The following is an 18,386-nucleotide window of genomic DNA, read 5'->3' on the forward strand; positions in this document are numbered from 1 at the left end:
AAATTGGACAAATGGGTATTTCTTCTCTTCGCCATTAATCAAATATTCTCCATGATAACAAATATATTTTTGAGAAACAAATATATTATGTACGCACAAATAAATAAATATATATGAATGAGAAGTTGGAAGGTCTAATCATATAAGTTATTGGAAGGTTACGCTTAGAAAAGAGAGAAAAGGATATGAATGGAAGAACATAACGTACAACAAAAGTTTAAGTGTTTGATTTTTTCAAAATTTTCATTTTAACGTGTGTTAAGTTTGACTTTTTCTAATCGGTCAAAACAACAAATGTTACAAATTCTCGGTCAACTGTGTGTTGACCAATATATTTATAAGGATCAGAAACTAAGCATGTCATAAAAAAATTATTTGTAACACGCTAAGCTATGCCAACCTGATTTGACTAGACTCCATGCAAAGCACTTTCATAAAGATTGATAATTGGTATCATAACGGGGGCGCATCAGAGCACATTGCAAATACAATGTTACTAATGATGTTTTTTTTTCTACTAGTATAGTTTGATTGATTTTTCTAATCTTACTACTAATCCTCCAAATGAGAAGATTGATCCAAGAAAGAAGAAACGAACTAAAGGGAAGGCTCGAGATTTCTTCCTTAGTCATGGTGGAAGGCTACACTACAAAAAAATACTCCTATAACAACACTTTTTTAAATGCACTAAAGTGTCACTACAAAATATATATCTATTTGCTTTAATTAGACATTCTACAGTATTTAAATGCACTAAAGTGTCACTACAAAATATATATCTATTTGCTTTAATTAGACATTCTACAGTATTTAAATGAAGGCCCACTATACTTAGGTTACAGTTAACTTATTTCTTGGCCCATCAAACTCAAAACCCTTTCATTAACATTACCGATATCTAAGAGCAATAGGATATCTGTTTGGCGGCCCGCTCAGTCTGATACCACTCCTTCGGATTTTCTCTTGTCTCTTCTCCGACTTCTCCGTAATCGCTCCTCCCTCTTCTCTCCGTGCTCTTATCGGTCTTCCCTCACACTCACCGGTCTTCTCTCCGTGCTCTTCTCGGCCTTCCCTCACATTCACCGGTCTTCTCTCTACGCTCTTCTCCCTCCACCCCAGGTAATATAAGTTCTTCTCACATTATCAGTTCCTTAAATTGGGATGTTTATGGCTTCATAATTTTGAATTTCTTACTCTCTATTTGGATGCTCAGGAAATCAATTCAGCTATAGGTTATTTTGTCTCTTTTCCTACATTTGTCAAAATGGCTGTTTCGGTTATTGCTTGTGGCTGGAATTTCCGGATTTAGGCCTACAGTACGGTTAGTATTCCTCTCTCTTTATCATATGACCTATCTCACCTTAACTATTTGTGCAAATTCTGAGGGTTAGTATTCCTCTTCCTCTTTTTTAATTTAAAATGGCTGTTTCGGTTATTGCTTGTGGCTGGAATTTCCGGATTTAGGCATACCAGTTCTGATAAATGGCCAGTCAAATGATTATAACTTAAACATTAAAATTATGAATTAAGTAACATTATTCAGAACCATTGAGTTTGTTGAAATGAAGAACAATAATTGACCTCACATAATGTTCGTTTAATTATTAAACATAATGTTTGTTTAGAGTCACATAAATATGAAGATAATCCCACTTGAATATGGTCCTCTATTATGTGCAATTAGTTGGGTAGAATTGGTTTTGGCAGGTTTAGAATTTGAAGTGTTGGTGGAATATATGCAAAGGATTAGGGTGACTTGACTGTATTAACATTTTACTTGGGCTCTGGTTGTGTCATGAAATCATTTTCTTGCAAAATAAATCATGTTTTAATGATTCTCCTATACAATTGATTCAGTGTTGATGTTGGCTGCTTAATTATTCACCTCTACTTCAAATCTGGAGGTTCCGATCTTCCTAGGATATTTGGGATGACAGCTTCTCTTATAAATTCAAAGGGTATTAATTCATTTACCTTGTTTCTGCTTTATTTTATCCCCGTTGTTCTATTCTCTTCATCGGTCTATGTATGACTATTGGTCATTTCTTTCAATCTTGCTTGGTTACTGATCTTTATGTCTTTAAAGAGATCGATTTCTGTCATATGTCCACGTATTCCATTTTACTTTATTGATTAGGAGCATCCCATTGGTGTCATCAAGGTCTGAAATCGAGAATATGATGTGTTCTAAGGTGTCTCTCTCTTAGTTTCGATTGAATTAATGATGCATATTGCCAAGATGATGCTTATGTTTTAATCTGTATTTGGATGAAACTTTAGTTAATACATTGGACTTGCATTTCTTTCCTTGTTGAAGGTGTATACTTGCAAGAGTGAATCTGTACTTGCCGAGTTTGTTCCTTTCTTCACTCTGAAATTTAAAAGCTATAACCATGACGATATCCCAGACGAGATTTGTGTAAAACTAGCCGATCAACTGAAGACGTCAAAAGAAGAGGTCTGTAACTCTTGCTATATGTATTTTGAAAGATTTACTGTCTAAAGTTATTGACTATATACATGTCGAAGAGACTAGGGGTTATGGAGGATCTGCTGACCCCGATTCATGGAAATTGCAACTTCTTTAGTTTAATGAATGTTAAATTTATCTAACAGGCCGCAGAAATTTTCTCATCTTGGATATGAATACGACTTCCTTTCATCGCAAAGATTGAGCATCAATGGCGAGAACATCATAAAAGAGTTCGGTTCTGCACCCATGATATATGTTTTAGTTACTTGTTGGTTCTTTATGTGTATAATTAAACTGAGTATCACAACTTCTCAGCGAAGTTTTATAGGAGCTTTGTTTTTAGTATAATGCTCAGTTAATAAGCAGCCATGATATATTTTCGTGTCATTGATCTAAAAGACAAAACAAGGAAGGAGAACCAAAATTTCAGTGGAAAGCTTCACTTCTTAATGTTGGTATCTTGCCTAAGTTTGTTGGGCTGAGATTGTTTTAGTGCTTGCAAGTCTTGGTAATTGGATTTTGCTGTTAAGTAATTGTATTGGGATGAATATTTGTGCGCCAATCGTGTCCTAGGTCTAATAGCAGCTGATAGACTTAGTGTCGAACTTCAGTGTGTTCCAAATTTGCTTTTGCAACTTCTTTTAGTTACTTGCCCCTTCACAGGCAATGTTTACTATGATCAGCAGAAAAGATCAAATTGAAGCCATATAGTGGAATGCTCAACATTAACTTCGGAAAGGGGATTGGAAAGCGAGATGTATGCTCTTTCTAATCTGAGACTCTGTTACATTAAGCAACTTAGTTTAAATGACTTATGCCATTCTAATGGACAGAAAACAGTTACCTTAGCTATGGACCAAAGCGAGATGCATGCTCTTTCTATTTTGCATAGTTGGTTGTGTACAATTTTATATGAATATAACTTGGAGACTTTGTTTTCTGCAGCACTTCTTATAACTGTCCCATTGGCTTGAAAAATTGGGTATGAAATAATGGATTTTCGATAACTGATCATGGCTAATGGTGGTTTTTTCCCAGTTAAAACAGAGAAGGCCTCTCTATGCTATGAAAAATTCTCTAGACAATGCTCCTCCTGCTAGAGATTTTATTGGAGTTCTTAAGGAAAGTTTATATTCGAACTGGAGTTCCAGGTTTGATTGCAGAAGTGAAGAAGACTTCTCCAAGTAGGGAATTCTCAGAGATTTTAATTTACAGCGTAGTGAAACGTTTTTGTATCAACAGATTTACTTTCTAATGAACTAGTTTTGATAATTGTTGTAGCAGTTATATCAATTTGACAACTTTGGATTATATTATATGAGAAATGAATATTGACTCCATTATCATGAAAGTATGTTCTTAATCTTTGGATCCCAAAAAATTTAGTTGATTTGATTCATTAAAAATATTTTGTAATTATATATTTTATTATTAAAAGTATTGAAATATTTATATAAAATAAAAATAATTAAAAAAAATGGTACAAAGGAGGTTTAAAAGTCTCTAGCTGCAAAACCGTCGGTAAGCTGTCTCAAAAGCGTCGGTAAAAAATCAAAGCTGTCGCAAAACCGTCAGAAAACTGTCAGAAAACCGTCGCAAAACCGCCGCAAAAGCGCTAGAACCAAACCGTTCTTATAGAAACTTACCCCGACGCCTCACAAAATCCGTCGCTAGCGTAGCAACGCCTGTTGTAGCAGCGGTTCTGCGACGGTTTGAAAACCGTCGCTAAAGTCTATAGCGACAGAAAAAACTGTCGCTACAGAAGCTAAATTCCGTCGGTAAAAGCTCTTTTTTTTTGTAGTGCTATGTCTTAGACTTTTGGGTTGGTTTCCTTGGGGGACATAGGGTTTCTAAAAAAAAATCCGAAGTTCTTTCTAGAAAGATGTTTTTTATGAGCCATTGTTGAGGAATAGATTTTAGAGGAATCAATGGAAGTCGTGCTTTCAACAAGTTTAAATATTTGTGGCTTACGATAATTCTTCCTCACTAAAGTTTCCACGCGTCAAAGAAAAGAATAAAAAATGAGAAAAACACTTAGTGAATGGAGAAAGATAACATGGACTATGAGAAGAACTGAGAATTTTGAGAAAGGATGCTACAGGTAAAAGTATATAAGAAAAATGAAAAATGAAAATCTCACCCTTTTTTATAGGTGTTTGAGATGAAAGTAAAACGAAACAATAGCTTTAAATAGACATCATTACCTTTGTGTCGCTCAAGAAACTCTAAGTTAATAAGCTCACTCAAATGTTAAATCCTTTCACTTCCTTCCTTACGAAAACCGCATCATACTTTGCAACACGTGGTAACAAACTAGAGGAAAAGCTGTCAAAATCAATAAGTCCTTTGTAGTGAATCACGTGCTTTGATAGTCAAACCCCACATTACTAGGTTTCCACCATTTCCCAAACACCCAAATGGAGAACCCTTAGAATCATATGTTGGGTAACATATGCATCTTTAATGAATAAACGCAAAATGTCATACATTAATGAGCCTTTAGACTACATCCAAGCGCTAGGTCCCACGTTGAAGCCTCTAGTTCCCATCAACCACTGTGTACAACTTGGAAGACTCCACTCCGAACCCCAAAACTATAGCCAAAGAACTTTGGCTCACCGAAGATGGGCACATATGATAATAGACAAATAAATAAGGTAGACATGTAGACAAATGAGCATGTTCTAAGGAAGTTATAATCGTGTTGACACATTAACCAATAAGAAAGGCACACCAACTCACAAAGTTATTATTGCAAAATATGTGGCTTGTAGTTGGTATATGCTCGATCTTAATGGTTCCACCACAAGATATATTATCTTTTACGTCCCTGCATGTGTTTTGACACCAGCTAGGGCATAAAAATTAACGGTAGTCCAAACTACCCATCGGCATCTTACAACTAGAATAGAATGAATGCACACAAAAGGTACATTACCACTAAACTCTAGATCTTTATCTTCTTCTTCTTTAAACTCTGTTAACTTAACCATCAGAGTGAGTTTATCAGTTTCTAACCCCTTCTCTTACCATTTTTTTTTTATATCTTATCTCTAAACGATCCATTGATCAAAAGCACATCCAAAAGTCTCTCCACATAATTTAGCACACCAATTATATTAATTCAATGGCATTCTGTGCCTGAGCATGAAGTAATAATACATTATAATCTTATTTCCCACATTGATTAAAAATGCCCATCCCCAAATAGGTTAAAAGTTTCTTCCACACTTCAATTTTTATCTAAAAGAAAAAACTTAAATTAATTTATATAAGTCCTACTTATTTACCTTGAAAATATTGAGTAAGGAATTTTTGTTGGAAAATAAATACTTTTCAGTGTTTGGCTACAAATAATACTGAAAAACAAAAAACAAATGGCGGATGACTAGGTTTTTAAAAGGGTAAGAAGGAATATAATAGATTTCCAAAAACATAGTAAAATGTTTGTCCTTTAAAAAAGTAAAACATTTTTTTCATTTTCTTCGTATAATTTTTTATTGACTAACCTTAAATTTTATATTGATTTATTTTCTTAAGTAAACAAAATATAAGAAAATTAGAAAAATATTTCACTTTGCAATATTTTTTTGGCAAACAAATGGAACATACATGCCCATTTGTTTCAACTATTCCAGTTCGTTGGTTGGTGTTAGTTATTTCTTATTGCTGATATGTATTAAATATTAATAAATTTTTCTGTGAAAAATAGCTATTTCGAAATTTTACCAAACAATTTTTATTATCTCCGATTTAGTATTGAAAGGTAAAATTCAATTTTAAAAAATGGAAACAAATAGATACTAAATTTGACCAAGATGTGACTTTGAGTAAAACTCAACCCATTTTCTCAATTTACTAGCTAATAAATAGATTGTATTTTTCTTGAAATAAAAATAAAATATTTGTTGACTTGCAAGCACAAAATTCTTTTACTTTCGTATTGATTAATATATTTAAGTGGAAAATATCTTTTATTTATTTATTTATTTATCTCGAGAGAGAGTCCAATGAATGAACAGAATTGGAAAATCGTAGAAGATGGGGAATCCATGATATCCACATAACTTTTAATGGATACCATTGTAAGGGATAAGAGTAACTCTTTTAGACAAATAAATAGCTGTATCAATATGTCTTCTTATGTCCCATGTGACCTTTTTTTGTTTTTATTTTTCCAATGTTATGTCATCATTTGGCCTCTCCTTCGGCATTGAGTACAATATCGGAAAATATATAGTTAAATTTTTGCAGTTGACTATTTACGTGCGTCCTGCTGTTATCACGTAATAAAAATCAGATTTAATTCTAATATTTACGGAATGGTATAAATTTAATTTTAATGTTTTTAAGTAACACTAATTTTAAATTTACATTATCGAAATTTGAAAAAAATTAATTTAATTGTTATTTAAGTGTCACTTTAGACATTCTATGTAACATACTGATCTAATACTATGTAGATATTGTTCGCTTTGGCCCAATTCCAACACATTGGGCCTTACGGCTTTAAAACGCGTCTGCATGTATTGGATTCACATCTTACTAATAAGCTCCACTCACCCCCTCTCCATTTCAGATGTGGGATTCAGTTCATTCCTGCCCCCATCGCCGTCCCTTAGGGCCGCTCCTTGCTCAGGCTTTCTACCCCGGCGCCACCCACTCCGGACCGGGTCGTTACATTCTAGATTTCAATTATGTCTAAAATATTTAGTGTGTTATTGATAGAATTATAAAAAAACCTGTTAAAATACTAAAAACTAAGTATGCTACATTTATATAAGTTAATCATATTTTTTTTATCTAAGTGCCTTAAATATTTATTCTGTTACCAATATATTTACAAATCACTAGCAAAAAAATGTACAAAACTGTTTTTGTTTATCGATAAATTTATTTGAAAAGTCCAATGTAACAGTTAAATAAAATTGAAACAAGTCTTTTCAAAACTTCAGTAACATAAAACTAAAATTGATCTTGTTTAAAAACATTATAATTAAATTTATATCACTTCATGGACGAAATCAACATTTCATTTATAATATTAGAGTTAAATTTAGCCCTTATCATTGTGCTATATTTATCCTACTTTAATTTAAGTTAATACGAGTTAAAATTCATTTAGTTAATAGGATTAAAATAATATAATTAATATTGATAAGTATTATAAATAGTGAAAAAATATGTAATAGGTTTGAAAATTAAGATGCTTCAAAAAAAAAAAAAAGGTTTGAAAATTAAGATCTTATCAATATGAAAAACATTTTTAACATAAAAAAATTAAATTACTATTTGAACAAATGTGTCTTCAATATTCCACATTAAACTAGATATTCTCAATTGTTTTTTTTTTCCAAAATCAGGCTACTTTGTCACGATTTTTAATTCTCAAATCACAATTGAGAGAATTCAGTTCAATTTTTTTGGTCTTCCCAGCATAAAAAAACAAATAGAATTCAAATTGTATTAAATTCCAGTGAAAATGAGATTTCTATAATGTCGCTATATATGTATTTCATGTCAATGAAATGAGTTAGTTCAACTTCTATGCATGATTCGAACTATTTGATGGTTATATTTTAATAATGAAAAGGAAACAACTATTTGCATTTCATGGTTCCTTTCCTTGATGTGATGAAAAATATTTCATGGTTCCTTTCTTTGATGTGATGAAAAATACATATGTTTTACACAGATTAGAAAAAAAAAACCCTTAACACGTTGATTTTGATGATATATTACGTTGATTTATTGCTTTGACACAATGAAATATTAATTTTTATTGATATGCATATTGACTTAATGACGTGATTTGTTGACTTATAATATGACAAACATGTCAATCAAATTCATTTCTTTTTGGCTAATTCTGTAAAACACATGTTTTTTTTTAAATAACATTCTTTTACTTGTAAATTGTTGGAATTATTCGGTTAATAAGCTGAATAATTAATCTGTCTGAAATGGAATCGGGCCAAGTCCATCTAAAACCGGAGGATTAGGAGTAGAGTTTTATAATCTAACTTACTGCTATAAATAGAAAGCTATCGAACCCTAATCATAATTTGCAAAGAGAATTGAGATTTTCTCTTGTACCTCCTCCCTCTCATGCGCCACTATCTCTCTCTGTCTCAGACGTCAGGTTTAGTTCGTGGATTCACCGTTTTTACCTCGTGCTTGATATGTATGTGAGTGATTCATGACCGATGATACGAGATCATGGTTGATCCGATTCTTCTGCTGTTTATCGTTCCAACAGATTTATACTCTACGAGAGGTAATCATTAAACCTGTAATTATATTACAATTATTTGTTAGGATAATCCTTTCATAAATCAATGAAATCACAAGAACTTTTTTTTTTTTACTTTTCCTATTTTTTATTATATCTAAAAGAACCTAAAAATATACTCTTTTAACCATATACTTTTATAGATTTTCTAATATGCGCTGTAGAGTAATACACCTAATCAATCATAAAAGGATGTACATAAGAGCATCTCCAATGCAAGGTGTTTGGAAGGGTGCTTGATGACATGAAAGTGCTTAGAATGTATTACATTAGAGTAACAAATGTTGCTTAAATAATTATGACAATGATGCTAATTTTTGGCACCTCTTTGACACCTTTACTTTTTTTTTAATATAAAAAAATGATTTAGTTGCCACTATTGATGAAATTTTATGAAAATATTTATTATTAAAATAAATTATATATAAAATAATGATTTGTGAAATTATAGTGGCAACTTTTAGAGTTGCTTACCATTGAGGCTTTTTTAATTTTTTTTTTCTGTCAATAGTGACGTGGATGAAAGAGAATATAAAATAATATATTTTGAAATCATAGCTTAAATTTTAGCAATTTTGAAGGGTGTTTGCATTACAGATGTTTAAGTAAACAAAATATACAAATTGATTGGTATAAGATACATATATATATATCACTCTAAAAATATAGTAAAAATTCTGCCGGACAAAATCTACTTAGATATATATGGATGAGAAATTATAGTGTAGTCTAGAACCAATACTAGTCCTTCCTTCTATTTAGATTATAGAACATCAACCGTTGTAATGATGCGGCATCATCTGAATGGACGGGAACTGTACTGTTCCTGATCCATTTCCATTTCCATTGTAGAAATTTTATTTTTTTGAATATAAACCTAAAAATAATCGATGGATGCACAAACAAATCCGAAGGATGTTATTACAAAAATGTAGCAAGTATTTCAACAAAGTTAAAAAAGATATTTTGATGGTCTTAAATTCCCTCCAAACAAAAAGAGAATTCTTGTCATATCCCAAAAAGATTGCAGAATCACATGCAGCATCCACAACTTGTAATCTGTCTTCTCCAATGTTTACAATCAACTTTGGCCATGCATTCATGTGCATTTTGGAATCCTTTCATCAGCATATCCTTATATCTACTCTATATGAACCCCCCAAATTCATCAATCTTCATCTAAAATCCACACAAATTTAACATGACTCCATCAACAATCTTCCTTATCTTTTCTCTCCTCTTTTCTTCCTCCTATGCAGCAGTCCAAGACTTCTGCGTGGCGGACCTCAAAGGCCCCGAAGGCCCTGCAGGATTCAACTGCAAGAAGCCTGATTCCGTGACAGAGAAGGACTTTGCTTACTCAGGATTAGGCACTCCTATGAACATTTCAAGCCTAATCAAAGCTGCTGTAACACCTGCATTTGTTGACCAATTCCCCGGAGTTAACGGCCTTGGAATTTCCATGGCTCGTTTAGACCTGGCTGTTGGTGGAGTTATTCCAATGCACACTCACCCCGGAGCTTCGGAGGTTCTCGTTGTCATTTCGGGGTCTATATGCGCGGGGTTTATCTCGTCGGCTAACACTGTTTACTTCACGAATCTTAAGAAGGGAGATATAATGGTGTTCCCACAAGGGTTGTTGCATTTTCAGTTGAATGCAGGTGGAACTCCTGCTCTTGGGTATGTTAGTTTTAGCAGTGCAAGACCAGGGCTTCAGATTTTGGATTTCTCTCTTTTTGGAAATGAATTGCCTACTGATATTTTGAACAAAGTTACTTTTCTTGATGTTGCTCAGATTAAGAAACTTAAGGCTGTTCTTGGTGGCAAAAATTAATTATTTCTTTCTTTGTCGGAGGTGTCCATGTTTTAATTAATAATGAGAGTCTAGTTTTTAGTCGGTCTTTGATTTTCTGTTTGTCGGATAATCCAAGAATTGTGTACAAGTTTCTTGAATGCTACCAATAAATTATTGTTTTTTCCTGAATTATCTGAGTGAATTAATGCTAATTTCAATTTGTGTATTAACTTATTTTCGAGGCTATTAGAAGTTCTTATATAAACTTATTATTCAGTTATTTGGTGTTCCTTATGGTTACTTTGTTTTTTACAAAATCACTTAAATCTTCGTTTTTAAATATAATTTGCCCTGCCTTACTAAACTTTATGTAACAGAAAATAATAGTCCTCCCGGAGGATGGGAGATTATTTGTTTGTTAACAAATTATCAAGATAACGTTATCTAGGCTGACAAACATATGGTCTAAAGTACTCCTAGCTGCAGGATAGGATGAGATCATAAAAAGGGTTTTTATTTTTTATTATTATAAAAGTTATAAAAAATTCCACTACAATGCAAATCAAATCAGCATCAACACATTACATATGGTGAAATTTTACTGTGATATCTAGTTGAAACTTCTCACCAATACAAACAATACATATCAGCAATTAAAAAACTAAAAACCTTAATCTGAAGTCTTCTGATATCTTACTTTTTCACCAAAAATAGACTTGATCAAAATTACTTCTTGAAAGTTTACTCGGGTCAGTTACTGGTATGAATCGCATTAATTCTCACCTTGCGGATTCTCATATCTTAGCAATTATCTCATCCAAAATATCTCCACTCTACTCATGAGGGGAAATCACAGCCCTGCTCCGCATGTTGGGTATAAATACTCAAGTAATTTTGGCAGCCGGACTCTGCTTAAGAGCAAGTTTAGTGGGTGTTACAAGTTTGTTATTTGTAACACCCAACCATTAAAGACATTATCACAAGTATGTCACTACAATTGAGAAGTTCCTTGCAGAGGTAACAAAGAAAGGCAGGGATTGAAAATTAAAAAAACCAAATAAAAGGTAACAATTGCAAGCCACGCATAGCTTTTCAAGTGCTACATATGGGTGTTTGTAGTACACGCCTATGTACAGCGCCTCAAAAGCCATGGTTTTGGCATTTATGACAGACTTTTCTTTAATTATTTTAAGTTATTAAAATCTGTCACTCATTTATTTTTTTATATAAAAAACATCTTATATAGTGGGGTGTTTTGTGTGTGTTTCTAATAGTGAGGTGGCACCCAATTGTAACATGTCAGTGTTACAACCACTACACTTGCTCTAAGAGCATCTCTAGTGGTCTTAATAAAGGACTAACTTGCAAATAATAAAACTATCAAATGAGTGTCCAACCATTAGAATGAAGCAAAAGAGTTGTATTCAATTTTGGAGGGTGCCCAAATTTGGATACTAACCTCTTTGTGATTCAGTGGGTCCATTTCTTCATAAGTAAAAAAAATGTCATTTGTTTCATTTTTTTTCAAAACTGCAATTTTATTTTCTATGTTTTTAATACATAATTTACTCTTTGTTTTATTTGTTTTAATATATTGATTTTTTTGAAATTTTTTAATTCACACATTTTTTAAGCATTTTCAAACGTAATACACGGTTTGATACAATAATATTATTATTTTTATAAAAGTTATTTTTTAATTCAATAAAATTGAATAATTACCATAAAAAATATTATTGAATAACTTAATATAGTAAATATTAATAATAAAAAAATTAGATTATTATAAAAAAAATAAAATGTTATGATTTATGGGATCCATTTTAGATGAAAGTATTTAACCATTAGAGATGATTTGTTAGGAGAGTGTTTTAATTTGGAGGGTGTTTTGTAATAATGTAAATTGATGATGTGGCAATAGTTGGAGTATCCAACCATTAAAGTTGCTCTAAGAGGTTGGGAAGGGGGCATGGATGTACATTCTTTGTAGTTCGGGGATAACTTTCAACGAACAATTTAATCTTCAATGCAGTCAACATAAATGTTTGCTCTTCGGCATGAAAATAAACCTTCTCTGTATTCTTCTTCCTAGCAGACTTATATGCTTAGAGGCTTTCTTAGTATTTTGTTTTTTAGGAGCCATAACTAGGAAAAAAAATAGAGAAAAAGAAAGAAAGTAGAAGAAACACTTACACTTAAAAGCCGAAATCACTAGAAAAAGCTTCGGCAAAAGACGAGTCAAGAAAGAGAGCTGGGATAAAAAGAAACCCTCAACAAAGCCCTACCCTTTTATACTATTGAGAAGATAGGCAAAGTGACGGGCATTAATTATCATTATTTATTAGCAATGGTTAAAAAAGCATTAAATGCCTCTAAAACGCACCCTTAAAAATCACAATACTGTGCCACATGGCATTTAAGGAGAAATCACTATCAACTCGAAAGGCTCCTAGAAGTACAAGAAAACGTGTCTTGACAGTTGCATTTATGAGCAATGGGCGAAGATCAAATCAATCGTCAAGTGCTTACATAACCTCCTTATCAATCTCTCATTTCCTAAAAAACTTTCAAAAAGATACCAAAATTCAAACCCCCATCCATTAACTTATCGGAAAATGACAAGTACAACGCTTTCCGAAGCCAATCACAGTTGATTTTGGAAATATAGGGCCAAATTGCCTTGAGAGATATGAGGCCCTGATATCTGGGTTCACTTCCTCCTATCAACAAGAGACACGTGGCCCACCCCACTCCATAATCTGTAAACATCTTCTATAGATCCATATTAGTATAAATAGAGTAAGCCTAGTTCGAGGTAAACAAATTCATTCATTTTTATATTAAGCTTAGTTACAACTTTTTTTTTTATGATCCTCCTCTAGTCTTTTCCATAAATTGACTTAGGTATTGGAGTGTGTTCACCATACAAACGGCTCCTTTTGAAATTGAACGACCCCCTTTAACATTGCTTCTAGGTTGACATGTGGATTTCCAGGATTCAACCACATCAGTCGCTTTTCACCACATGTCATTGCATTATTGGCGCGTGTGCCCACATGCTGACCTACCAGCCACTCAACATGCCTGTCTTCCTTATTGGAGCCTTTCAACGAAGCACTGGGATCCTTCGGATGGGTTCGCTCATCACTAAGATACTTCAGGATCACCAGGTCAGTTTCAAGGGAGAAATTGACAATGAGGGGGATGAGATCACCTCGGGAATTTTATTTGCGCTGGCCCACAGTCAGCCTATTAAACCTAAGAAAGGGAAGGGAGTTGTGATCGAAGAAGGTGCTGTTGGGGTTTATGTCCTATAGACAATTGTTTTAGGATATAAATATTAATGAATAAATTGTTTATTTAATCATTTGTTTAATCAGATATATAGCATTAAAATGTAACTATATATAAAGGCACAAATCTTTCATAAAGAAAGTAACCCTAAGTTTATTTAAGTAGTTATAAAGTGTTTATACAAGCATGAAGTGAGACTGTACTTTATAATAGACCAATAGAATTAAAGTAAACCCAAGTCAAGTAATATGTTATAGGGGTTGGCATATTACTGTTGAGACTTGCATGTAACAGTGTTTTTTATCGAGACAGAAAGTTGATCTCACAAGCTTTAGATATTCAGATATCTAGACAGTTACATGGATCCGGTGAAGGAGTTTATTAGGATTGGGACCCGACTTGAGATAACAGAATGGATTGATTTATCTAATGTGTCAACTGTTCATCTCATTGGTATTAGTAGGTATAACTAATCCTTAGACTCAAACATTCGTTAATTAGTGATTCTGGATTATGGAGTCTGATACTTTGATTCTGTGCGAGCACGATCCAACAGGTGAGAGCCTGGGGTGTGTGAGAGTAGGGTTGGGTATCACACGAAGTAATTGCAGAATAGTTTATGTCAGATTGAGCATTCGTCACTCCCGATAAGTGGGAGATATATCCAAATGGCCGCTTGTGGTGAATTGACTGAAATCCTTACAAGGTGATAGAGTTAAGAGTAGAAATGAACATTTCACCTAACTTATCTTTTTCAGAGTGAATTCAACCTGTACAAGTAAAACCGGACTCTTCGTTATATGTAACCTTGACACGTTCCATGGTTATAAGGAATTGATCGACATGATATAGTTGATGAAAGATCGTATTATACTGTACCTAATATAGAAAGGTTAACGTCAGTTATCAACCTGACTTCTTAATTGCTCTAGGGGAATATCATAGGTTCTGCTAGTAACAGCTCGCGACGGTATTCCGTTATATATATGTTGGAATTAATCGTGATGAATAATTTCAAAGGATATATACGGCTAGTGGCAATAAAGAACCTAATGGGCCGCATATGGGACTTGGAATCGGAGGACAAAAATGTAATTAGTGAGACACAATATAGGGGCCGAAATTTATATATTAATTAGGGGATAAATTAATTTGATTAATAATTATAATTTGATTATGGTTATGAATTAAATTAAAAGATTATCTGATGATATTAATTAGAAGTTTTTATGTGATTGAAACTCTAATTAATTATCCCTAACATTAATTAATTATTAATTTGATTAATAATAATTATCTATATATAATTAGTTATTATTTAGATAATAGTAAAGTGTTTATTTATTTTCTTTCATTGGTATCAGAGCCTATGTTAATCTGTTATTTCATATATGTAAATAAAAGGGTTTTCAATCAGATTGAATAGATTTATTGTTAGGTTAATTAATAAATTTGATTTAGTTAATTAATCTAAAGATAAACGGTTAAGATGAGATTAAGATGTTTTATGATTCGGTTAATTAACAAAGGTGTTTGTAGAATTAAACGGTTGATTAAAACGTTGTTTGTATATGTGATATACGTATTTTGTGGATTAAGGGTTTTAACCGTTTGAATCGTTAAAAGAGTTAATTCGATTAATCTTTGAAAATTTTGATTTTGTTAACAATCGACACGAAACGGTTAGAATCGATTAATTATTAATATATATTTAGAAAATGTTATATATATAAATATAAAATAGTTTTATAATATATATATAAAATAAAATCGAAAGTTTTGTTTTAAACAGAAAGTAAAATTAAGTTTTAATTGATAAAAGTTTTGATTTAATTAAAACAAATAAAAAAAAGAAATATAACTAAGTTATATTCTGACACAGTAGCAATTTAATTTGCTACTGTGTCCAACTCCAACTCTTTTAAAAGTGTTGGAGTTGGGGGCGCACCAACTCTTTTAAAGAGTTGGTGTTTTGGGTGGCAGTTGCTGTCCTTTGGCAGCAACGCCGCCCAGCGTCTCGGATATGATCCGAGACAAGGGACGAACCCGGTTTTCGTTCCCATCACGTGTAACCTTGAGTTTCTGTTTTTTTCAAATACTTGTTTTTCAGAAAACTAAAATTGATATATAAATTAATTGATCCACATGATTTAGTCGTTGTCTATTTTAAATTGTATAGATTGAATTCAGTTGTCTAATTAAGATGTTTTGATACGGTTAATTAGATAAACTATTTCATTGATACAAAATTAAAATTTAGGAACAACGAACAACCCATATAAATTTATTAATTATTATAATTAATAAAAGGATGTGGTAATGATATATGTTTTAATTTGATTTTGCAAACCGTTTTGTGCTTAATAAATATACTTGATATATTAGTTAATCACGTTAAATGGTTTTGGTAAAATGATTAAACACAATGATGTATAATCTCTCGTCTTAAAAGTTTTGTGTTCTGGAATTGATTTTACAAAGTTTAATTATTTGTATGTGATACGGTTGAATTAAACACGTTAAATAATCTTGAAGTGTCTAATTAAGTTTATATTTGATATACTTTAATTAAGATAAAATATAGATGATACAAAATTAATTAAAGGTTAATTAGATAGTAAAGTTAGTTAAAGGAGTAAATTGAAAATGTAATTAATCTAAAGGTTTAATTTGATTAACTTAAATATTACATAAAGGGTTTATGTAATCAACCAATTAAATTTATTTAATTGGGTCTTTGCATGTTTGGAGTTATGGACATATTTGGACCCTCTATAATAGTTATTTAGTCTTTTGGTATTTTTGGAAAATAGGATCTGCGTGTCCTGCCTTATCTACTCTCTATTATAATTTCTCTTCTCATCTAAGTCCCTTCAAATTAGTTGAAGTATTATCTAGTAGTATAGAAATTGATGTTGATGTAATTTCAAGGCGCCAAGGAAAAGACGGAGGACCTGGAGGATAAATATGTAATAGTTAGTATTTACCCTAGGGTGACCTTTATTCCGTTTCTGGCTCAACGGAATAATTTAGATGATATGTCCATAACCACCAATGTAAATTGTATGTGTCTGATGTATGCTAAAGCAAATCAAGACTAGGTTAGATTATGAGACTTAAAATAAAAATCCCTCGCTAATTAAAAGTTAAGTAAATAAGCAAGTTATTAAAATCGGTTGCCCCTCCCTAATATTATAATTCAGTCGGCAGAACTGGGGGCCATTGGGTTGTTGTTAAGCCCAAAATATACCTAAAATATCATTAGTATTTACACCAGTTTTGCTACGAATTCATACTATTTATACATGTTTAGAGTACTTTTACGTTCGAATATGTTTCTTTCATGTAAGGTACCTAAATATTTGGTAAAATCCAAATAGGAACTAAAAAAGGTCAAAAACGAAGGAAAAACCCTAAGTTAGGAGCCAAAAGACGAAGAAATCAGCACACCGATACGAGGAAGACAAGAACGAAGTCAGAAACAGGAGAAAAATCCATATTCTCTGTTGAGAATCCAAATTCTCGGTAGAGAATTTGGGGCATGCTAAAGTCCAGCGCCTCTCTCTTTCGTTCAAAGACTGAAAAATCACTTCCCCATTCTCGGCCGAGAATTTCCATTCTCGGTAAGATCAGAAATTCTGCCAAGCACAACAAACACATGTTTAAAATCCAAGAAACGCGTTCGTTTGGGTGGATAGAAACGTCTCTTCGCAGCGGACACGACTCTCCACAATGGACACGACACTTCAATCACGACTCTTCAACATCTATAAATAAAGAGTTGATTGAGAGTTGAAATAATGATGAGAGAGTTAGATTTTAAGATTAGTGCAGGAGTTATGCAGAAACTCTGACTCAGAAATGAGTCAGAGATTAGAAGTTCGTTTCTGTAAAAAGCAATATGATGTACACACATTGTTTATTAAATAATTACAAACACAGTAGCGTTTAGATTTGTTCATATTAGTTTACATTTTGGTAGTAGCCGATCGTATCTCTATTACGAAGTTACAGCGAGAAGATTTAGTAGAGGATCCGCCCTGAGTCTGACAAACTCTAACAAAACCCAAGGAAAGGATTGACAACCCGTTCACTTGCAAGTCGTCAAATGTTTTCATGCTTCTTGTTTTCTGTAAACTTGTATTAAATTCATATTTCATCTAATAAAGTTCATTCTATTCGATAGATTTTTATGTAGCACTTTGGTAAATGATCCGAAGTGAATACTGGTGTTTTCATTAAAACGTATTGAATTCAAAATCTTTACAAGGAAACTTTGTTAAACACTTAGGCAAATTGATATCATCAGTAGAGTATCAATTTGGTTAAGGTAGCGATCTAACCCGACCGTAGGAGGATTGACTGCAGTTCAAAGCCCTAAAATTAGAGGAATCGACGTTTATTTCATTGTTATAATTTATACAAAGTTTAAAGTTGTTTTCTTTGCTTAATGCAAACGAATACATTTGTTTACTTTTCTAAAGAACTAAATGTTTCTGTTTTGTAAATTTATCCTTAAATCAGAAGTGATT

The 18,386-nt window shown here is 32.4% G+C and overlaps 1 protein-coding gene and 1 long non-coding RNA gene across 5 annotated transcripts; both read left to right on the forward strand.

Annotated features, from left to right (window-relative positions):
* The first annotated feature begins 869 nt into the window (after window positions 1-869).
* On the forward strand, window positions 870-3,836 carry LOC136203784 (uncharacterized). 4 transcript variants are annotated; one of them, XR_010674980.1, is made up of 6 exons: window positions 870-1,119; window positions 1,214-1,321; window positions 1,858-1,958; window positions 2,318-2,458; window positions 2,617-3,230; window positions 3,419-3,836. It is a non-coding gene; the product is annotated as an uncharacterized lncRNA (long non-coding RNA). The 4 variants fall into 4 exon arrangements; XR_010674981.1 differs by having other exon boundaries at window positions 3,512-3,836; XR_010674982.1 differs by having other exon boundaries at window positions 885-1,119; window positions 2,617-2,703; window positions 3,137-3,836.
* Window positions 3,837-9,925: 6,089 nt separating this feature from the next.
* LOC136202148 (auxin-binding protein ABP20-like) lies at window positions 9,926-10,749 on the forward strand. The gene has a single exon (XM_065992646.1). It carries the CDS (start codon window positions 9,967-9,969, stop codon window positions 10,597-10,599), a length of 633 nt encoding a protein of 210 aa, XP_065848718.1. The 5' UTR covers window positions 9,926-9,966; the 3' UTR covers window positions 10,600-10,749.
* Window positions 10,750-18,386: the final 7,637 nt, after the last annotated feature.

The sequence above is a fragment of the Euphorbia lathyris genome, chromosome 8 (genome assembly GCF_963576675.1).
Source record: "Euphorbia lathyris chromosome 8, ddEupLath1.1, whole genome shotgun sequence".
Classification (NCBI taxonomy): domain Eukaryota; kingdom Viridiplantae; phylum Streptophyta; class Magnoliopsida; order Malpighiales; family Euphorbiaceae; genus Euphorbia; species Euphorbia lathyris.